The sequence below is a fragment of the Semicossyphus pulcher genome, unplaced genomic scaffold, assembly GCF_022749685.1.
Source record: "Semicossyphus pulcher isolate SPU_LCO1_2020_fin unplaced genomic scaffold, fSemPul1.0.p SCAF_19, whole genome shotgun sequence".
Classification (NCBI taxonomy): Eukaryota; Metazoa; Chordata; class Actinopteri; order Labriformes; family Labridae; genus Semicossyphus; species Semicossyphus pulcher.
The window spans coordinates 10,133,495-10,157,457 of NW_027211692.1; the positions used below are offsets into that span (position 1 = coordinate 10,133,495).

The 23,963-nt window shown below is 41.4% G+C and overlaps 1 protein-coding gene across 1 annotated transcript in view; it reads left to right on the top strand.

Moving 5' to 3' along the window:
* Positions 1–220: 220 nt before the first annotated feature.
* LOC138597132 (cell adhesion molecule 1-like) overlaps positions 221–23,963 on the top strand; it is a 175,155-nt gene continuing 151,412 nt past the window's right edge. The window contains exon 1 of the mRNA XM_069668680.1: positions 221–296. Coding sequence (XP_069524781.1) covers positions 221–296 — 76 coding nt within the window. The remainder of the gene's footprint in view (positions 297–23,963) is intronic.

Here is a 23,963-nt window from a genome sequence, read left to right on the forward strand (position 1 = left end):
GGCGATCTAACAGTTCTGACATATCTTTTTATTCTTCCCTCTGCCACTGTAATATTCCTATATCATTTTATAGGCCTAGATGTCATTGCAACATAATGCAGCCCAATATGATCGCAGGCTCCCTGCTTGAGCCCTCCCTCCGCCTCTCATGTGTCTACATTTTCATCCCATGGCCGTCTCTAGGTGATTTAGCGCCGCCAGTCTCAAGCAGGTGTCCAACATGGCGATCACGGGGAGCGGATCTCTCGCTATTTCTCTCTCTGTTTTCGTGATTTCGGCGGCGTTTCTGCACAAAGGTAAGTTGTTGTTTTTTTTGCTGTCTTTGTGCGTCTGCGATTCAGAATTTTCCTCCATGCACGGCTAAAAGCCGGAGGAGAAGCGGGGAGAAGTTGTGGTGCGTTTGCGCGCTAGATGCGCACAAGCTTCCCCTCAAATCTCAGCAACACTTTCTATTGCTGTGGACTCCACAATATCCACGCTGTTTCTCCGGACTGTGCTGCTACTTATCTCGTGATTTTAGCGCGGATTAGCTGGGTGTTTAAGTGCAATTACGGCTACGGGAGACGGCTGTAAAAAAGTAGTGTCAGTGCTGCACAATTGCAAAGGCGAAGAGAAAGTAACACCAGGGATAATCGAGTGAGATGGACGTACTGTATTTGAACCTATAGGGCAAGTTGAAGGCTGAAACGTGGCTCTTTAATGACACAACACTCTCGCATCCTTCAGTCATCATACCGCATAACAGTCCCAACTCATCCCAGTGTCTCCAAATCTCCCAACTCTGCGTTTCAGGTGCATCTTTGGAGCAAAAACACGCATTGCAGCTCTAGTCTCGCACAGTGTCCTCTGTCCGCACAACCGCAGCCTCCGATGCCGGAGTGTGTGCGTATATGTATGTGTGTGTGTCCGCAGTCTTCACTTCTCCTCCTGTCAGAGATGTAAATCTGCTGCATGATAAACCATTGCATTTTCCCTTCCGTTATTCCTCCGCGGTTGCATCAGTCGCATGCGTCAGTGTTTTCCCCCTTTTTTTTTTTTTTTTGGTTCCTGGAAAACGTTTCCGCTCACAATAACTGACGCACGTGAAGCGGTTAAAATGTCACTTTGCAGCCGCTTTAAATCCCTCCCAGCTGTAGGATGGACGCGTTGTGTTGTCAATCCCTCTGTGTTGTTAAAAATGGCAAGCAACAGTTGTGATGAGAGGTTTACACAGCACTTGAGTTGTGACTTCTTGGTTTCATTTCTCTTCTTCTGGATAAATACTGCCCGATAGATGTATCTGCAACACCCATCAACAGGTCTGCACTAACCCATCCAAGCCTGTGTGTGTGTGTTGATCCCCGCATATGTGTGTGTGTGGGGAGATTGGCAACATGCTCCCAAAATGAGGTTACTAGTTAAACGTATTTTTTTTCCTCCTACAGCTTTCTGCTTTCATTTCACAGTTGTTGAATTTATTACGGCTGCTGCTGAATAGCAGTTGAATGACATTTACAGCATTGTCTCGCGCCTCCTTGTCACATTAAGTTAATTAACCTCTCAGTCAAATAAAATAATGCATCGCGAAGGCACAATAACCTCCAGCTCGGCACGCAGGGAGGCGCAGCTTCAGGAGGAGTGACGTGGCGTCTTAAATCCCCAAACAGGAGATGATGATGTGACCTCCAGGTTTTTCATCTGTTTGATTGTGTTTGTGCCAGATGCTGCTGGGAGTGGGGAAAAAAAAGGAGAAGGGCCCAGCTCTTGTTTTGTGAAGTGCTGACAGTCTGTTTTTTCTGACAGCCTCCGAATTTTCTTTGTTAATACTCCAGAATCCGATTAGTCTGGTGAGGGGAGATCAGTCCCTCTAACTGGAAGCTGCTTGACACAAGAGGTGTTTAGTTTATCCTAAAGATACCGAGGAAGAGGGATGATTAAAGAGAGACAGAAGGAGAGAGCTGATCCGGGTTTGTTGTTCTTACAGTATGCAGAGCGGGTGATGAATCTGTGCATCCTGTTATGAAACGCTCAGACTTTGCATTCGAACAAAAGGAATCTGTTTAGCAGCGCTCCTCTCCCCGCGTCTCGCGGGGCTCGGCCTGTTGTAGCAGATCAGATGGTCAAATTTCAGAAGGTTGCATAATCCCGCTCTGTGCCAGCTTAGAGTCATTCGTCAGGGCTGAGTGATGGTGAAGTGGATCAATACGGGCTGTCATGAAGCCTCAAGGCGCCGCTGAAGGACGGCAGCTCAGAGAAACAAAAGGAAACGTACAGTTGTTACGGGGCCCTCGGCTGCCAGCTGGCACGTGACACGATGAGTAATTGAAGATCTCTCGCTGCTTACGGTGGGCTCTGGCTTTGAAACAGATACTGCTGAAATCTGCGAGCAGTGTGCGGCTCTACCCTCAATTTGTGTTTGCTTACAGCGTGTGTGTGTGTGTTGGAAGTGTTTTATTTCCTCAGACTACTGTGAGGCTTCCTGTGTTTTTGTTTTATGTCAGTGGTGCCAACATGGGCTCATCCCAGGTGATCCGATACTGGCACTCATTTTCAGGCCCTTGTGTTTCGCAAAGATGCACAAAGTAGTACCAGGTGCTCTGGGCGTCCAATAATGCTGCAAATGGGTTTACAGTGGAGTAAGTTCAAAGCCCAGTGGGTCTCATGCCAACACTAAAGGGTACCTTGTTCGTCTGACTGAGACGCTGATGGTTGTGACAAAGCATTATTATACGCCATCTTGGGGATGAGAACGGTTGTTTATGTTGGCATGAATATGCACACTGGGGCCCCCAGGAAGCACATTCACAGCTGCATGCTTCATTTGACCGTTGGAGATAATGTCGATGAATCAGATAACTAAAAACTTAAAGTTAACAGTTCCTTTACTTCAGTATAGTGGATTCAAAAACAGCAAAATAAACCTCAAGACAAAGTTAGACGACTCATGATACAGGCAAGTCCCTCCGTTAGTGTCCATCCATTCCGCTGTGACCTATACCAGTGCTTCTCAAAGACTCCTAGGACCCCTGGGGGTCCGCGAACTATAGCCTGGGGCTCTGTGAATTAATTTAAATACATTTATAATAAATTATATAATTGTGCTATCACTAAAAACTGCATGTCTACAGATGAGGACGATTTCAGCCAAGGCAACAAGCATATTGTGTCCACTACTCCCACCCACGTTAGCTTTGGACCAATAGAAACTGATGCGATTGTGACACATAATGTCAATCTGACTTAAGTTGAGTCCACAAGCAGTTTGAATAAAATGAGCGTCTGTTTTAAAGTATATATATATATATAAAGTGGCATTAACATGATTCAAAGTGTTTTTCTGTTTATATTTAGGTTGATAAGTTTTACAGCATAAATAGTTCCAATGGCATCTTAGAGTGCAAATGGTAGTAAACATATGATTAATCAGTGTTATGATTATGAGGGAGTCCTTGGAAAATGTTCTCCCCTGTAAGGGGTCCATGGCCCCAAAAGTTTGAGAACCCCTGATACCACTTATATCTACTTGTTCAACATGAGTCTGGTTCTGCTCGAGGTTTCTGCCTGTTAAAAGGAAGTCTTTCCTTGCCAGTGTGCCGAATGTTGCTAAGTGCTGCTCATGGGGATTCATGTTGGGTCCCTCTCTCTAACTTGTGAAGAGTCTTGAGTTAAATTTTGTTATGATTTGGCAATATACAAATAAAACTTGATCGATTGACTAAATTTGATTTGATCCTGCTCAGGGTTGCGGGGGGGGGTCCGGAGCCTATCCCAGCTCTCATTGGGCGAGAGGCAGGATACACTCTGGACTGACCGCCGGTCGATCACGACACATAGAGACAATCACTCTCACACTCACACCTATGAGTCACCGATGAACCGAGCATGTCTTTGGACTGTGGGAGGAAGCCGGAGTAGTCAGCGCATGCACGGGGAGAACTCCACACAGAAAGGCCCCTGTTTGCCGAACTGGGATTCGAACCAGAAACCTTCTAGCTGTGAGGCCACAGGATAAACCACTGCACCACCGTGCGGCCCTCCGTCAGTGTTATTTTGTAATATACAGCATCAAACTCCAACAGTTACTTCCACAAAGAAAAGAATCGAGAATGTTTGCCTCTAAATTAACTAATCAATTAATGGTCTAATTGTTTCAGCTCTATCAGACCCCCCCGCAGCACACTGCGCCACCTCCTCCGTACCAAACTAAAGCCTTCCCCTCTCTTCTCTATGTGTGTAAAATAAGCCTCACCGTGCTGTGCCATGTTTCAGGACAAATTTAATACCGCACTTAATGGCCCATTGATATGTGCCCCGCTCGTGAAGTATTCCACCGCCTGTACATGGAGATCACCGCAGTACATCATTTGTAAGAATAATAAACTCTTCTATTTAAAGAAATTGAATTTATTGCTCATTAAATTTACATTAAACTCTGCTTAATAAGCCTCACTCTAATTGCTAGATAATGCATGGCACTACTTTATGCGGTGGCAGCTAATCATACTGTTAAAAAGGGGGAGGGGCGGGTGGAGAATTGGCAGCTTATGCATGTAAGGAAATTTAGCCGCTGGTATCAGATGTAACAATGTGGCCGTATGCTGCTATCTTTGTACGGAGGACATCACACCTCCAGGCTCCTCTGTGTGTGCGCGAAGGTCTCGCTGGTAAATCGAATGTATTGAAACCGTTACTACTATGTCCACGCTCGAGCTCTCTTTCAGGTTTCTCATGAATTGGACGTGAAAGCAGAGGGTCCTTGCAGCTCGAAAATGAATAGGCAGATTGGTATTTGTCCATCCAGGTCAAAGGTCAAAGCAAGCAAGCCAGAAAGAAGTTGGTTGTGGAGGTTCATGTTTGGAAAGAAAAGTGAAAATCTCTTGCAATCCTTGTCTTTATACACTTTGCTGTTTCTCAAAGAGCTCCATCTCCTCTCAAGAAACATCACCTTGGTGCTTGGTACGAGGGTTTTTGTCCACGTAGCGGGACCTTCAAGTAAATCCTGAATCTGCTAGTTTTTTCCAAGGTCACCGGAGCACTGCTGTGGATAAGTTAGAGAGAGATTTATTAAAAATATGAAGAGAACATTTCTATGTAAGAGATTTGTACAGCGCCGATCAGAAATGTGTCTCTCTGTCTGTCTGTCTGTGTTGAAATGTAGTAAACAGTCAATTAGGAGAAACAGACAGATGACAGGTCCTTTCATGACGGTGGGGACAGAAGCCTCCATTCATGACGCTGCCGTGGTAATGAGGAGGAGAGCTGATGTCTCCGCTTATGAATATGACATTGTTCTCTCTGTTCCGCGGATCTGAGAGACCTCACTCTATTGGATAGGATGCTTAGCAATGACAATCAGGCCCCACAATGAAGAAAAAAAAGCCAGCAAATGTAATGTTTTTGTTTTGAAAAGGGCAGAGAGTGCACATTAGTATGGGTGATGGAGCAATTACAAGCCTCCATTAAGGCTGCGGAGCATTAGAAGCGCAGTACTGTCTAAATGAAGAACCCCATTGGGTGGATGTCCTCCGTAAACCTGCAACGCAACATAATTCAAACAATATTTTTAACAAATGAGAAACAGTTCAGTGGAAATGGCTAAAAGCAATCCTCTCCTAAACCCTCCATGTGCTGAGTTTTTCGAGGAGGTTTTGCAGATAATCCTCGCTCCAACTATTCGCCTGTCTCGCACACGTAACATCACAGGAGCCAGTTTTAGTGTTTTAGGCTGGATGAGATTCTAATTTTGATACCTTTAAACTCCCACTAAATTTTACTACGGTGTTTCGGATTGCCAAATGATTTTTAAAATGAAGTTGCACAGGGACTGAATCCATCTGCTGCCGGGTTCACCGTCTGCTGTCACTACTGCATGCTCTCCTGCCGCAATAGGGTTTAACAGAACCTTTTGATAAATGTGCAACAAGACACTCGACAGCACACGGATGACTCTGGCGACTCTTTGACTTGCCCTGTTGCGCCACCATGAGGTCGGCTAGGCGTGCCGAATGGCGAACATGCAGGAGCACAGCTTGAGAGGAATACGGGTGACGAAGTATAGAGAGCGAGGAAGTTATTCCACTTCCATCTTTTTTTAGTTGCCTTCGATTGCTGTAGTTTACCCACACTGCGACAGTGTCGCAAAGTTAACAATGTTTTTATTATTGTAACCATGACAACAAAGTTCTTTAAACGCTCTCCCTGTGACTGCGGACATGTTGATAATATCAGATGACCTTCTCAACTACTTGGAAGTGCAGTCGGCCTTGTGTGAAGCATTCGGACGGTAGTGATACCTGGTATTGGGGCGGCTGTGGCTCAGTGGTGGAGTCTTTCAATCGGAAGGTCGGAGGTTCGATCCCAAGCTCCCTCAGCCTACATGTCGAAGTGTCCTTGGGCAAGACACTGAACCCCAAATTGCTCCCAGTGGCGTAGCCAACGGTGTGTGAATGTTATGACTGATTGACAGTTGGGCACTTTACGTAGCAGCCTCTGCCATCAGTGTGTGTGAACGTGTGAATGTGACATGTAGTGTAAAAGCTGAGTGTTCGTCAGACTAGAAAGGCGCTATATATCTTTAGTTATGTTAATAACATGCAGTGTTAGTACATATGTTCATCTTCGGCTGCCTTATCGTGTACATACTCAATGACCGTACTAGATTGAGAAAAGTGTCGGCCGATATTTCCAAATAGCTTCGTATTCTTGTCATTTAGTTGTTCTTCTTAACCATAGTGTCTCACGCTCTCACAGTCACATGTCTCTATCACTGATCAGATGTTGTTAATTCTTATTAATTGCTCCAGTATTAAAAACTGCACTGACCGGGTTCAGCAAGGCCGTGCATCATCCGTTCACTTGTTAGATTTTATTAGAAGTTTGGGATCAGAAATTACCCTGATCAGCCCAAAGGGGCACTCATATAATTTGCTCACTCATGCATGTGTCATATGCAATATCTGAGACCCCAACGATCTGATTCTCATAAATATTATACAATATACTGTATGTCAGCAGGGCATTGCAGCACAACCGCAGTTACAGTCTAAAAATAGACAGCGCAGCAGCCTTACTGACTGATCTTGAGTCTTTGTATCTTTGACATTTAATGGACAATCCAAAATATATAGATCCGGCTTTACAGAGACCCGTCCCGTCACAGCTAAAGAGAAGCCAACAAAAAAGAGACCTTGGAGAGTGGATAAGTCTCAGACCAGAACTCACAACATTAAGACTAAATAATAGCTGATCAATGTGGAGAGAAAAGGACTCTTTCTGAGAGCGGAGACTGAATCTCTGATCGATAAATTCAGTTATCGAGCTCTCTCTAATCCACTGCTCCAATGGGAATGGAAAAGGTTCCTTTGCTCTGAGCAGCAGCTGCACAGAGTTTGTCTGCTTTACTAAGAGTGGGCTTATCATTATATAGTCTGCTGTTTTGGTCACCTTTAGAGATATTGAGTTGAGGGGCCGTTTGGACGTCCCAAGCCCCCTTTGGACCAATCCAATCTGCTGTGTCCACTGTGGATTGATGGCAGGCCTGCTCGCTCTCGTGGAAATACGAAGCTTTTTTTCTTCGGAGCATCTTGGCCGCAGACAACAGTGGAGCAGCGGCCCCTCTCCGTCTCCTCTCCGGGCTTGTTTGAGCAGAGCCAGGCCTGATAAAATAAACTCTGTGTACCTAGAGTCCTCTGCAAGCAGCCGCACACACGTCGAAGTAATGCAATGCCGCTGGAGAAAATGAAGAGTACCAACGCCGTAGAAGTCGGCGCCAATAGAATGCAAACACTACCCTAATCAATAAATCTGACATTGCTAATAGAAAGGCAACGTGCTGCTGATGCTGTAAAAATGTAAAGAAAAATCAAATATAACCAGCTTCTTGCTTATATGAAGTGTCATATTAGGACAGGTACCTCGCCTGCTTAACAGCCTCCTGGAATCAGTCACTCCCTTTCTTGCTGAAGAGCTGTTTGCAAATGCATTTATGCAGCCTGAATGAAATATTATTCCCTTACACAGCAGGATGGAGCCAGAGACTCGGGGACAACATTAGAATAGCCCGGTCCTTCCAACTTTCTATGTTTCTTTTCAGCAGTGCCTCCGTTGCATCCTAATGTTTCCCTAATTTTCTTTGAACAATGCGCTCAGGGGTGCCAGCTGGAGAGAGCAAACAAGAATTAAAGATACAACATTAAATACATTAAAGACCAGAAACATAGAAACAGTAGCTGTGACTTACACCCTACCTTACTTATGACTATTATTAATTATTAATAAATTAAACAAGATAAGGTCCTAAAATATTCAGGCTGAGAGCTCCTCAGAAAAGGCCAAAGTCTTGTTCTTTGTTTCCATTTTGTTATGTTTTAAACTATCTAAAAAGTTATATCAGGTGAGCAACAGAGATGCTTGTAGGCAACTTTCATTGACAGATGAATGAATTGTCAAGATATCGATATTAGATATCGGTCCGGTTCTGACTCAAATAGCTGGATTGAGTATCGTAACAATGGGGCTGACCCTTGGCTAAGTAAGCAAGTGCTATGTCATGGGTCAGTAGCGTGCTAGGTGGCCATTTTGCTTAAGGACCTTAAGGGTGCTTTCACACCTGACAGCTTTGGTCCAGACTTTTGGACTTTACTGAGAAAGTCCGGTTCGTTTGGACAGGTGAGAACACATATCCGAACTCTGGTGCGGACCAAACCACTGCACCGTGGTCCGCCAGAAAAGACGGCACTCGGGCTACATAAAAGGCTCGGATGTTTCCGTGAGATGCGCCGATGGATCGCGCACTCGGGCATTGGACACGACGTCACCTTGTTAACAGGTTACTTGAGAGCGCATGTCCAGCGAGAGTGAGAGACAGCGCCGTTGTTCACTGTGCTCGTTTTCAATAGAACCGCGGATCCTGTTCGATTCACATGAGAACATAATCGGACTTAAAGTAGGACGAGTAGAGGACAGACGTGGTGGAGTGACGGGGAAATAGAAATATGGGCTGACCAAACAATTTCAGAAATCCTTGTGGAAACACAAAAGAATATGGAAGTATTCAAACTGTTCAGTGAAAAACAAAAGGAGAATGGAACTGATCAAACTGTGGAACGATGTTGGTTAAAAGTGAAATAACTCCAACAACAAAACATTAAAGTCCGTGATTCTCTCTCCTCTTGTTCTCTCTCTTTGTTTTCTTCAGGAAGTTTTCCCACACGGAAATTCTGAACAATCAGAAAGCAGTTTCCTCGCCCATCAAAACTTTTGGTCTGTTGGTTAAAGCTGCAGTGTGAACACAAACCAAACTTGAGGCAAAATGCAACACTGTAACAATTAGGTCTTTAATTCGACGAACAAACAAACAGACTTGAACTGTCAGCTGAGGCTTGCTTTGCCAACATGTTCTACTGCTACTTGCAAAAACCAGCAAAGTTGTTACATTTTGTTTCACAAGGTTAGAAAGTCAGGCCTGGTGTTGCCTTTATTGTAAAATATTAATCCCTAGCTCTCCCTCACAGTGAGGCATAAAGCTTATTTATTAAACCCTGGTATCACTACCTGGTATCGACCAAAGCCCAGGAACTGGCATAGGTGTCAGTCAGAGAAACTATTTAGATCCATTGTCTCATTCAATTTAATGCAAGAAAAAACAGGTGTGCTTCCTAAAATGTTGAACTATTCCTTTAATTCAACACATTATTGACACTCAACACACAAAGATTTGCAGTCACATTTGTTACAGGATTTTTGTTGAGTATAATACAAAATAGAAAACTCCTGTTTGCTGGGAGGTACGGGTCTGATACGGTGTCAGATAAATGGCTTTCCCCTCCCCATCTTCATTTACTCCAGGCAGTACTTTATATACTAAGAGGATATACTGGGAGATAATTTGTCAGGAAAAAGCAACTCTTGCCAAACCGTTAGCAGCACTACTCTTTAATCAGAGCATAAAAGAAAAGATAATTGTTACAGCATTGACAGTCGATGCAGAGCTGCCTCTCAAGGTGAATCCTCGGAACATTTTGAAGGTGTTTACAGAACAGAGCTGCCGTCTGACAGGTTGGTGCTTTCTGCCCTGGGGGGGCATCATGATCTTGAGTTATCAGCGAGACAATAGACCCATCTTAATTACTCTCAGATACAGCCCTGCAATCTGTCATTGTCAGGCCGATCAGCACTGTGCAAAGCGAGCACTAAGGCTCATTCACCCAAACCAGTAGCCTATTGATTACTGCTCATACTTGAGTCATTGCTCTGCGGAGAGACATGGGAGGCAATAGAGCTAATGGAAGGGGGAAACTCAAAGTCACATTGTTTACATCTAAGATGACAGGTAAATGTATTCGAGAGGAAATATGGCCTTGATCCATTGGCTCCTAAATAGCAGTGTGTCTGTAGCTAACAGGGGAAGTGGCTAAACCGTGAGCTGCCAACGATCAGCTGCCCTGCGGTTCAGATGTTCAGCTTAAAGCACAGCAGCTTCCCTGTTTCTAAATGTAGTCTGTCTGTGCTTTGCATAACTGAACTTTGTGATTTGCTGTAACCCAGATTCATTGATAAAACACACCTATCATTGTGTTTCTATCAATATAGACATAGTTTGGTACTTGTGATTCATTCCATATTGATTCTATTAATATGTTAATCATCCATCCTATACTTGTGAACGCGATATCACATAAATGCCTTGAATTATTAACTTGAAATTTGGCACAAATGTCTCCTTGGACTAAAGGATAAACGGAATTAGATTTTGACTGACAAAGGTCAAAGGTCAAGGCCACTTTAACGCTATGCATCATATGTGGCTGACCTTTGTACTCCTCTGTAAAAAAAAAACCTATGTTGTTATACTGTAATCATATACTGTGTGTTAATATAGTGATAACTTACTTTCACATCACTATCTGCACAGACTTGATGTAAACTGTAACTTGAGTGGTTGTCTGAGACGATAACTGGAGTTTATTTTGCAATAATGACTTGCTGTATAAAACACTCTTTTATGTTTATAGTATACTGCGTTAGCTATCGGAACACAAGAAATCAACGTATTCAACTGTTTTAAACAACATCGAACTAAAAAATTCCACTGCCAGCCTTCAAAAAAACAATTATTTTCACACATTCTATAATATTTTTTAGTTATTTTAGTTTTTGTTTTCTTAAACATACATTAGGTAGTTGTTAAATTCTGGCTGAATAATTAAATCATTTAGTATGAATTTATTTTGAATAGTGATTCTGTGTATTCAGTACACTTTTCCAATGTGAACACGCCATAAAACCTTATGAAAGTTATTGTAGTTGTAGATTTGCATCTGTTCAACTCCCTAAATGACTAGTGTTAGTTCATATTTTTAGGAATAAAGAAATACTTTAGGTATAGTATATATGTTTATCTTAGTATTTGGAAGAATTAGAGATGTCTCAATTGTGTTTAAAGCTGCTGTGAGGAACTTTCAGTTTGCGTTGATTTGGGTGCCCCCTGTGGACAAAGCCGTACCTCTTATCTCTTTGCTGAAGTGGTGGTTTTTAACAAGAAATCTCATCCTGCTTTCTTTAACAGTCATATGTATCACTCACTTTAAATGTTTGCCCTGGAAAATGTAAACAAAGGCAGCGTGCAGTTTTCGCTTCAACTGACACCTACCCCCCGCCAGCAGTTTCAGGCATTAAGAATAACTACATAGAAATAACCAATCTCGTCACTTGTGTTCTGTTTGCTCTTGTAGGTCATATAGAGTAATCAAAATGAATTTCATAACCAGTGAAAAACTCCTCACAGGAGCTTTAACAATCGACTTTGTTTACAGTTTTTTTAGTTAAATATCACCGTTTGCTGTATCAGTAAAAAATATATTTTTAACACTTGTGTTTAAAGATAAGTAAATCAATTCAGCTTCCAAAGGTTAACAAACAGTTGCCACCAAAGCCCCCAAAACATTTATAGAAATTTAATTGCAAAATTCTTTTGACACATTTTTTATTCATTAAACCAATAATACTGTATTTAGCTTTTGTTTATGCTTCCATCTGGGAATTGATATATATTTTTATTCTCTTTCCCGTCTGTGTTTTCCCAACGGGGTCTTAAAGGAGCGTTGAAGTTTGTTGAATCTCCGTTAATGAGCTGCGGGCCTTAATGGAGTCAACAGTGCAACTGTTTTCTTTATCATTATGATGTTTGTTTTGTTTTGTTTCTCCTTCTTAACAGCACTTTATAACTTCCCTATTAAAAAGTCTGGTGCAACTTATATCGTACAAAGTAGCTCTGCTGTTTTAAGTGCTCACATTGGACGGATCTCGGTGGCAGACCTTCATTAATGCTATTCATTTGTCAAGATAAGCCGATTCCACTTGTCAGATTTTCACTCAGAGTTAATTCTTTCATCTGTGCTTTGTTCTTTGTTCCACCAGTGTACCAATTCTGCGGGAAAAAAATAGACGAGCAGTCATATTTGCATATATAAATATATACTCAAAAGTGTACTATTTTCTGACGCTGCTTTGAGAATTCACTCTGAAGTTTGTGTCTTATTTTGAAAGGACACACCCACTGACACCACACATTTAGCATATTATGACAAATGATTTTCCTTTTCTGTGACTTTTCAAAAATCCTTTTTTTTTTAAATGATTGGCAGGTTAACAGACACAATCAGGACATTGATGCCGTCCAACTTCACTTCCATGTTCATCAGTCAGCGTTGAACTGACCTGATTTACCAAGAAGACAGGCACACACACCCCAAAGAAATCACTGCTTTTTAAACTCCTAGCTAGTTAAAAGCTGCAGTAGTAGCCATGTTTTTATATACATACACTGTGTGCACTTTGTAGTTGTGGATCTATATATTTTTAGAAGCTGCAGCAGCACTTTAATGACAAACTCAGAAGAATATAAAAGATGCAAAGTGTGCAAGAAACAGGACAGCTAGACAGAATAGAGTCACCTCTGCACACTCAAATACGCTTATAGCTAGTTTAGTGACGGCTTGTGAGCAAGAGTGGCCTTTATCTGGATAAACACTACATGTAGAAATCCATACTTTCATGTGCACACAAGCTGAAAGAACAACCAAAGTCTACCCCTGCATAGATTTTACTCTCAGCTCTCCATACTCTTTTCTGCAATCAGGCCTCATTTACTCTGACAGCCAATGATACTCACATAAATTTAATTGCTGATTGTAAAATCTGCGCCCTCTCTAAAACTGCCTTCCAATTGGTTGGCTGCTGCCCTTCCAGGCAGAACACATGGCAGCACTCATTAACACAGAGCTGGGTTTGCTCAAACAGACTCGGCACCTGTCTGCTTTGACTTCTGTCTTTGAATGTGCCTTGATGTTACAGCACCATAATGATGCAATTTATGGTATGGTACAGCGGCTCAGTGCTGCACTTTTGTGTGCTGAGACTGGACTTTGCTCATGTTGTGTGTGAATCATGTATAGATTCTTTTTACGGGCTTCAGTGTTGCTCCCTCTCTTGATAGTCTATTTAATGGAGGTCCAGCAGCTACAGATGAATATGCCCCTACTATACATGGTGAAATCCGAGGGCCATGTTTCCACACAGCCACAACACAAAACATAAATTTGCTGTCTCATTTTCTGTAGGCGCACTGCTTCATGAAGAGCATCATTATTTGTGAGATGTAAACAGGGTAATTATTTAAATGGTCTTTTAATGCAGCCATAAAGTTTCATTCCTATTTTGGGAGAAGTGACTTTACTGCATGTAGATTCAACCAAATCGAACACAAGTAAGACAAACTTTAAAGAGTGGGTATTATGCTGTTTCACATTTTAAGACATATATATAATGTCACAGTGTTGGATGTCCAGACTTTACGTGGGTGACGTTCCAAATCTGTAGGTAAAAGTATGTTGGCGTAAATCCCAGGCTTCTCAGTCTGCAGTCTGCTGTGAACGCCAGGTTTCACACTGTTTTTTCTACACTTTGTGACATCAGAAAGTGCACTTTTAACTGTAAATTATGCTAAGCTACTATGCTAAAGGTATTACAGAGTGAAATATGAAGCTTTAAATAAGCATAATACCCTACCTTTGTGTTGATCATTATTTTTATATGTAGTTGAAACGGCACCATGACTCAGAGGAAACTCAATGACCTCTGACCTTTTGATATAACACATTTTATCACTCCAGTTAATCATCCTCTGTTTGCTAATTTGAGTTGTGTTGTTAAATTGATTTATACAAGCAGAAATTGATGTTATTTGGCAGCGTGAATAAGGTGTCAAAATTTATTAAGCGTCAAAGCAAGTGGTTCGACTTTCTAGACAAAGTAGGAATGTTGCATTTTATCCCAGAAAAATGCATCTCGGAGAAATACATGAAATAAAATATACATGTATTTACGGCCTTGTGGTCTAAACTGTGGGCTAAACCGAATGAAAAGTTTTGTTTTGTTAGCATAAGTCCGTGGAAAACCTCTGAGGAAGACAGCGCTGCTGTATTCTAAAAACAGATATCAATAAATGTAAACAGCGCCGGCCTAGGGATGTCATTAAAAAGAATAGCATGTCTAGACCTCATAAAACCCAAACATATTGTTATTTCCAAGTGGCAGGAGTTATTGCCTGTGAGCACTAAGATGACATCCATCAATTTAGGGTTTTATTGGAAAATGTAGATAGGCTGCTCGGGAGATGTAAATGATTTACTTAGCATAAAGTTTTGCTTGAACAGGCAGGGAGATAGCGTAGTTAGTGAGGGCAGGGAAGTATGAGTGTGACAGAGGCTAAAGCTGATTTCTGAGCCTGAGAGAACCGCGATGTGTGCATGAATAAATAGGCCGGACCTGCACGACGTGGATTATTCTGCTTCAGATATCAGTAGACTTCAGGGTTGTCAAATGGCATGCATGTGTAATGGGCTGGTTGTACATGATTCCATTTTGTCACTTATACCCAAATGTCATATCTTCTAAGGTTTGCGCTGATTGTTTCTCGCTTTGTGCACAAATTGTCTTTTTTATTCTCTCTGCCTTTTTATATTGAACGTTCAGGCCAATTTAACTGAAACTCCTCACATTTAGAATTCTTTTTATTGAATTTCTGATGACGGCGAATGAAAACTTTGCCTGTAATGAGGACAGTTTATACAATAGAAATCAGAGCACAGGCAAACCGCTTTAAACGTCATTACAGAATGACACAATGTGTGCTGTGACCACAATCTGAATAAATCAAACGAGTCTGAAGATAATTTGGAGTTTGAAGTTCGTAGAATTCCTCACTAAATATTTGAAATGCTGCGGCTTCAAAGTGCGGATCATTTGCATGCAGTTGTGTATCACGCTGACATGTTGGCCTCATCTTTCAGTAAATCTCAAATCTACATTTATTCAAATGTGCTCAGTGCGCTGAAGGTTGACACTGCATAATCCATCAAAATGTTCCATTTGAAGAGAGGAGCTGGAATTATTTGAATCATCAGAAAGCAGCCTTGTGCAGCTTAGAGATATTAGAGAAGAAGCTGTTGAAAGTTTTCAGAGGCAACAGAAAAAATCTGAAAATCTATAGACGTGTATAAAGCATTAAATCACATCTGAGATGAGCTGAGTCTTTTTATATCAGCCCGACCTTGTCTTTCTCTTTATAATACAGAATGCAGTAAATAATATATTGTATGCCAGATGTACGGTAGTTGTGAAATAAAACAGGGTCGAGGTTATCTATGTTTTTTGTGATGCATGGCACATTATTCGGTAAATATCATGCTGCTTCTTGGTTTGATCGTGCTTTTAGTTTGAAGGAAATGAGAGACAAATAGTCACGACCTCCACCCTGAACTCCCTCATTACTCACCTCGTCTGCCCTGAGATAATTAATAATTTATATAGCTATAGACAGGATGTTTTTGCGGCGTTCGAGTGTGTTACAGTCGATGGTAGAAGACAGAGATCGGCTCCACACTGATAAGTAAGTCCTTTCACATTTTTACTGAAAGGATTTTTTTAATGCAACAAATGTAATGTCTTTTGACAATGATCTAATTTTCATACTCGACTGTAAGATTAATTAACACTCAAGTAACACTCAAGTTGAATTATGACTTTCTTTGTGATTACTTTTTAATTTTAATTTTAATTTTATTATAATCTTTGTTATTATTTAGCGCTGAATCTTTTCCTTTTTTTACCTCCTTTGAATTGTATTTTGTGGTCTCATTGCAGATCGCATGTAGTAAAGGGAGAAACTTTCATATCTAGTATTGCTCAGTATAAAATATCTTGTGTAATAATATTATAGTATCATGCAATTTTACATTGTCCATGAAAAATACTTAAAGATTTTCATGTAAATAAATGTCTGTTAAGTCACTATCTATCGCTGAATGAGGTAACACAATGGTGACTGAGCCTATGGCCCACTGATGAAATATTTGCAGTATATAGTATTATTATGGACTGGGTGTTGATGGCAACTTTCGTGGAAAAAATCACAAGCGGCGCCCAGTTAGTGACGCGTTTTCCATCAGCCAGCAATGGTTGGTCTGCCAGAGAGGGTAGGCGGAGCTAAGCGGCTGCTTTTCCGGTCTCTGCAAGCGTTGCGAGTAAACAGTAATCTACTATGGCTGAACAAACAAAGAAAAGATCGATGACTACAGATACAACTTCAACAATAAGTGAAACAAATTAGACGTTCAGATGATGCAAACAGTCTAAAAAGGAAGCGGCCGTCAGTGAGGAAAACAAAGAGTTACAACTGTAACAAAGGGAGCCAACTATGGACGTCTGGTTATGTGGGACGTATGCGCCCGCCTTTCATCGCCATTAGATGGCTCCAGATGGAATGGATCTTAGACATAGCCTAAAATATATTTCTTAAAAAAAATGTATAGTATTGTCCATGATGATGCTTTTATTGCACAGCAATTATATGAAAAAATGTCTGTAAAATATAAAATTATTCAATTAAAAAGACTTGATGAAAAATTGATGTGCATATAAAGGTAAAACTGGCTTCTGTCTGTCTTTTCACTGAAGTTGTATAAAAGCGTCATATGTAACATTTATGTTGTGAATTCAACTGAAGAGTTGGTTAAAATTCTCTAGCTTTGCCATAAAAGTGTAAAAAGTGTACTTGTGTCCACTCTTTATTTGTGGCAGTGAAAAAGTGTGTGAGATTGAATATTGCAGAGAACAAAAATGATGTTTTTCAATAGCAGTCTTTTCAATGACTTCTGTCAAGGTTGCAGTTGGGTCCAACATATTTCTATGTGAGGCTTTCATTCACACAGATCTCAGCTCCCACTTCACGGGTGTACGGGGGAGCTGGGAAGCAGTTTTTTCCTTCCCTTTGTCCAATCTCAAGGTTGAAATGTGTTGTAAGGGACCCATGTGTAAAAAAAAAAAAAATGAATTTGCTGTGTTTTGCTGTGCTTCAGCTAAGGTCAAAGCTGTAGCCTTCATCTCAGTCACATGTCTGCCGTGCTTTATCGATCAAAACTGAATTTTGTTGATTACATTCAACTTCAATGGTGTTGACTCAGAAACATATCAATCTTTGCCTGTATGCCAAGACTTTCTCTTTGTTTTTTAACCATAGTACAACCTTGTGTTTTCATTATGAGCTGATAGAACTGTATGCATCCTCGCACCAAAACTAATTGGACTTAATGAAGCAGAAAAAACATTTTATTTCGTTTAGTCTCTGACATCCAGCATTCAGTCAAGTCAATTTCAACAGCTTTTATCTGCAAAACCTTGGTGAGGATTTGAAAAAAAACCTCCTTTACAGGAAAAGTTTGACATATTGGGCAATAAGCTTATTTGTTGTCTTGTTAAGAGTTTGATTGAACATTTGTACAACTCCAATTTCTAAACGCTTTTTAGAAAGCTACTATCAGGAGGTGGTTAGCTTAGGTTAGCATAAAGACAGCTAGCATGGCAATCCACATAGCCTACCTGTACCTCTAAATCTTACATATTAACACACGATACAATGTTTGTGTCCAAGTACAAAATAATAAAGTGTGATAATGTCTAATCAAGACTTTACATGTATTTGAGCCAAAGAAGGTTACCAGCTTCTCCCTGCTGCCAGGCCTCGCTACAAGCTAAACGTCTGCTGGCATTAGCTGCTATATCAAATTGTATACTGCAGAAACTTGATGTATTGTTTTATGTACTCAGGTTAATGCAATTTTTTTTTTACCTTTGGACAAGACGCAGTTAGCTTTGTTGGTTTATCGTCTTTGTGCTACGCTGAGCTAACTGTCTCTTGGCTTTGGCTTTGGCTTTAGCTTTAGCGCACAGATATGATACTGGTATTGTTGTTCTCATCAAATTTTTAACAAATAAAAAAGCTAGAAAGCACATTTCCTCAAATGTCAAACTATTTCTTTAACAAGAAAAAAAAGGACTGAATGACAATATCAGGGAAAAGCCGCCCATGTAGGAAGAATATAAGACAAAGAAGGTTAGCAGCTTCTCCCTGCTGCCAGTCCTTGCTACAAGCTAAACGCCTGCTGGCATTAGCTGCTAAATCAAATTTATACTGCAGAAACTCAATGTATTGTTTAATTTACTTAAGTTAATGCAGATTTTTTACCTTTGGACAAAGAGACGTTAGCGTAGTTAGTTTACCGTCTTCGTGTTTCCTCAAGCTAACTGTCCCTTGGCTTTAGCTTTAGCGCACAGATATATGACAGTGGTATTGTTGTTTTCATCAAACCATTAGCAAAAAAAAGCTAGCAAGCACATTTCCTCAAACGTTAGACTATTCCTTTAACAAGTAAAAAGGACTGAATGATGATATCAGGTAAAAGGCGCCAATTTAAGAAGAATATAAGAGAAAAGAAGGCTTGCAGCTTCTCCCTGCTGCCAGTCCTTGCTATGGGCTAAGCGTCTGCTGGCATTAGCTTCTGTAATATATCAAATTTTATACTGTAGAAACGTTGAGTTAAACCATTTTTTTTCTACCTTTGGACAGAGCCAGGCTATCTGATTACCCCTCTTTCCAGTCTTTGCTACAAGCTAACCGTCTCCTTGGGCTCGCCACCATGTAATCACTAATGTCTACGGAGACTAGAGAGGTTTTATCGTGTTTACTTTAGCTTTAGAAATGTTTTTATACCTTCGGACAAAGCTCAGGTAGCCTTCTGTCCTATATCCCATCTTTGTGCTTCGCTAAGCTAACTGTCTCATGGCTTTAGTTTACAGATAGCTTTAGCTTTAGCACACAGATATAAGACGGAATCAGTGTTCTCGTAAATCTTTTAGGAAAAAAAACAATTAAGCATATTTTCTCAAACATCAGACTATTCCTTTAACAAGCAAAGGGGGAAACAATAAGAAAGACAGCTACTGAATGACAATATCAGGTAAAAGGCGCAAACATGGAAGAAGAATATAAGATGTTTCTAAACTCTTTGTCAGAAACATGAAGAAAGTATGAACCGATTTATTTTGACACGTTTTAGTGCTTTACTTGTACAGTAGATGTCACTCAGCAGAATAAAAAGACATTTGTTTTTCTCTCTCTGACTTGATAACTTGTTGATTAGCAGCACAGGTAGATGAAACGAGCGCAGGGGGAACTTTCATGGTTACCCGGATGACACATTGAGCCCATGGCTGACGAACTGTTGACTGACGGCTTGCGGGCCCTCGGGGAAGCACCTGTCTCTCAAAATATAATGTAAGTGTTAGTGACATTATTAGGGAAATGCTGTCACCTTGTGCTTCTGCGCCGTGTAAGGTTTGAAATGATGTATGCACAGTAAACAAACTATTAGTGTGATGGCTGACATGTTTTGTCCGGCGATTATGCATAATTATGTTTAATAATTCACTCGACACACAAGCAGACAAACCAACCGCATGTTTGTTTTTGTCTCCAGCCATCGCTCTTTGTGTTGAGTAGGTCACCTCCGAATATTCATCACCTCTTATGTCATCAACACGGACGCAATTTGCCGCAAAACATCTCACTCTTTCTCTCCGTGCATTGCCAGCATGGACCGACGTGGCCATCAGGCGTCAACAATGGCATAATTATGGAGTATTAAACCGTCACAATGACACATCAGTCAGACGAGATATGCAAAACGCCTGTGAGGCCTACTTGGTTCACCCTCACTCGCGTCAGAACGGCCTGAAAAATGGAGGTTTGTTTGCCGCTGGATCATAATTACAATCGCTATTTATGAGAGCCATCAAGCCTTCAGTCAAGAGTTGTTGCATTTGAAGGTGACTCTGTGACGCGGACACAGTGAAACAAGGCTTTCAGACAAGCTGTCTCCTCTCACCGAGCCTTTTAAATCATCATCACTCTAGCCGGCTGTATGATCGTTCACATGATATATCACCTGTTAGAGCAGCGACGAACGCACCACCAGCAGACAGTGACAATGAGTCTGGCAGCCTCGTTTCAGCAGCCGTTTGATGCTTCTGTTTCCCGTTATTAAGCGATCGCTTCCAGCCTGTTGTGTTAAGCGTCACTTAAACTGCCAGTTAGGTTTAGGAGATGTTTCCTCAGGCTTTTTTTTTTTTTTTTTTTCTGTCCTACTTGTTGTTTCAGTGATGTGGCCAGTTGAATTTTTCATGGCTTCAATCAGCTTGAAGCAGCTTGTTAGACTGCAGAATCTGACAGTGCTTTGATTCTGCTGTCCGTCCAAATGTCATCCAGCGAAAGCTCAGCTGTCGACAGTTATACAGGCCGGGTAAAGCGGCTGCTGGTCATACTCAAAAGAAAAACCTGGGCTTATTTGTGTAGTTCTGTCTACATTTCTGCTGTTCTGATTGTGAGAACATGACAGAGACACTTTTAGAGAAGCTTTCACAGCAACAATCAGACTTATTTTGTCTGTGTCTTTTTGTTGTGAGAACATTTTTGTCTTGTTTGACAGTCGACTGTCGGGAGGAGAGGAGCGGGAGAGAGGAGGGATGCAAAAAATGTGTCCCCAACTGGATTTAGTACAGTCACATGATCAGCAGCGTAGACTTTTGATCAGGAGACTGTATTTAGGAATTTAAATTCAAGTACAATTGGAGGTTACACAATTTTTTATTGGCTTTTCAGTGAATAGTATTGTAACACATAAATATTTAGAATTTAAAAGGAAACAGCAGAATAATGTGGGAATAATGAATCGTCATTGATTTGCCAAATCTTTATGATACAACTCTGTATGACTACAGAGATGTCAACAAAAAAACAACAAATCTGGCGGAGGATTATAATGTTGCTCGCCGTCGGCACATGATTCCGCTGCATGTGACCTGGTATAGCAGAGTTGCAGTTGAAAAAAGCTGCCTGTAGTAATCCGGCATAAAGGGGAGTGGATCTGGGGCTGGCAGTGAAATTTGAGCACAACTATAAAAAGACTCTTTGGTACGAACGACTCGGCCCCCGTCGTTCGCACCAAAGAGTCATTCAAAATAATCTGATCGTTCACGAACATCCCAGCACTAGTGACATGTCTTTTGGTACCTTAAACATGGTGACTGATTTTATTTTACTTAAATCTCATTAACACTTTCCAATTCCTGTAAATACTCACTTGATTACCGAATGCTATTGCTAATGCAATATTAATCCGCAGGTGAAAATAGTCCCCAACAAAACGCCCTATTGCGCCTGCTTGATTTTCTTTTGATATATTCAACAATAGCCAGCAGCTTTAGAGAATTACTAGGCATTTTTTCTCTAACTGAACAAATTATATTTTCAGCAGGAGTGTTTCTCAGGTTTGATTGAAGTATTGAAAGACTGAATGATTGATCTGTTTTCTGTTTGGTGACAAGACAGTATCGCTTGCCTTACTCAGAATACAACTGTTTACCCAAACCTTTGTCACCCCGAGAATAACAGTCAAACAAACTACGGTAATTAGCACAATATGTGTTTCTACTTGAGGTGCTATAACTTAAGTCACAGTCTACCAGTTAAAACAAGCAGTGAAATGTATGTTTGCCAGCTTCCAACACTGGGAACAGAAATAATGAGTAAATAGCCGTGAGATGCCAGAATGTTTAGTAACACCTTGTTTCTTATACTTCAAAATAAAGCAGGTTATTGTAAGCAAGTTAAGACCTGTACATGATGAACTACTGCCAGCGCAGCAGGATGCCTGGTTCATGTCCTTGTTTTTTCCCTTTGTTTCTCCCCTCACTCCTCCTCCTCTTATTACAGTGTGAGGGCAGGTGTGTGTCTGGCCTCAGCTGGGCATTATCCCGGCCCAGATTGTCCTTGGACCCCCATGTCTGCCTCGTAACCTTGGCTGCAGCCGCCCCCGACATCCGCGTCTATTCTTAAACCTCCCTTACCTTTGATTAATCCACTTTATTCTGATTCAGATATGATTAAAGACAAAGCATCAAAGCATTTATGGAGGTAATTACTCACTCATTAGCCATATGTTTGACAAGTATGGCCTCCTGGCATTGAACGCATGTCTATTAATCACAAACAGAAATCTGACAAAAGCGAGGATGACGAAATGATGAGATATAAACCCGGACTCAGATTATTTTATTGATGGATTACAGAGCGAGCCGTCACAAAGTAGCACACTCTTTACTTGATGTATGACTGCCGAGAATATATTTTGGGTCATCCTTTGCAGGCGCCATCTTTCTTCACACACCATGTAGCAGTCATCATTATCAGTCTGACCCGCTCGGGGAGCTTTTTCTTCCCACATGTCAACACATTCAGCTTGTTATAACTGAAACAATCTAAACAAATGATCTCACCGGCCACTGAAACGTGTTCTCCCTCCAACATAATACGAAGAAGATCCTCCGCGTCCCCCCCCTCAAACCAGCCGCCCACTCTCCGTCTCCTGTCTTCCTGTGCGATCTCCCCGGGCTGCGAGGACAAGACAGGACAGGACAGGAGAGGATAAATTACCGCCACAGAGCCGCGGCTATCTCTCATGCTTTCATTTGCACCAGCAATTAATCAGCCATCACTGGAGAGCTCCTTCATGTCAGGCTGAGGATTTTATTAGGGATGTCCTTTATGGGCCTTAATGAGACTTATGTCTTCCTTGAGTATTTCATTCTCCGCACACAGCTCTGCTGCTTGTAACCTTGAGGTGAGGAGTTTTTTTTGTGTTTTTTTTCACAACAGGAAAGCTTGGCAGGGCTTTGTTACTCACCTCGCCTTGATTCGCTCTTTCATCCCTCACTGTTACACATCCTCCTGTCTTGCAGTTATCTAATTTTAGACGCAATTAGGCCTGATTTGTTTGGTGTGTATTCTGACGTTCCTCCTCCATCCGCGTTTGAAATGCAGCGTTAAGTGAGGCGATGAAAACGTGGCAGATCACCTTCCTATTTGTGAGATGCAGAAGGAGACAGTTACGCGTCCCAATAACTGCTTCATCATGGATAAAATGAAATGTGTAGGGCAGGATGGGTCAAATTACGCCTCTTTTCTTTCTTTCTTTATTAGGATCCCCATTAGCACGAGCAAAATGATTGGCTGATCCTCCTGGGTTTCATCACACCTTCAGTCATACACACTTAGGCTTTGTTTAGACTGCAGGCGAATTAGATTTGTTTCTCAAATCAGATAGAACAACAGCGATCCCATTGGATTAGTGTGTCCAGACATCACTCACCTATGTGGGCTCCTTTAAAAACAATGTGGACATCACTGGCGCAGCTGTCCAATGGGGAAGCATTAGAAAGGGAGATGGAGCGCTTCTGTTACTCTAGATTCAAAATGATGTTTGTTTGTTAGGTTGCAAGCAATCTCGGAACCCATCGGCGATTGTCTGACGTCGATTTAGCCTCCGGGAGTGACAGCAGACTTCACGGTGCTTACTGTGTAGCCATCAGTTAGCGATAAACGACTTAAGGCCAAGACTTCCTTTTCCAGGCGCTGCCATAGTTCAGAGTAGGTCATGCAACTTTAGTAGACACAATGGGGTTGGAGGTAATTTCATCATCATCATTTATTTATTTAAATCCTTGGAAACAACATTGAGGGGGAGCCCTGA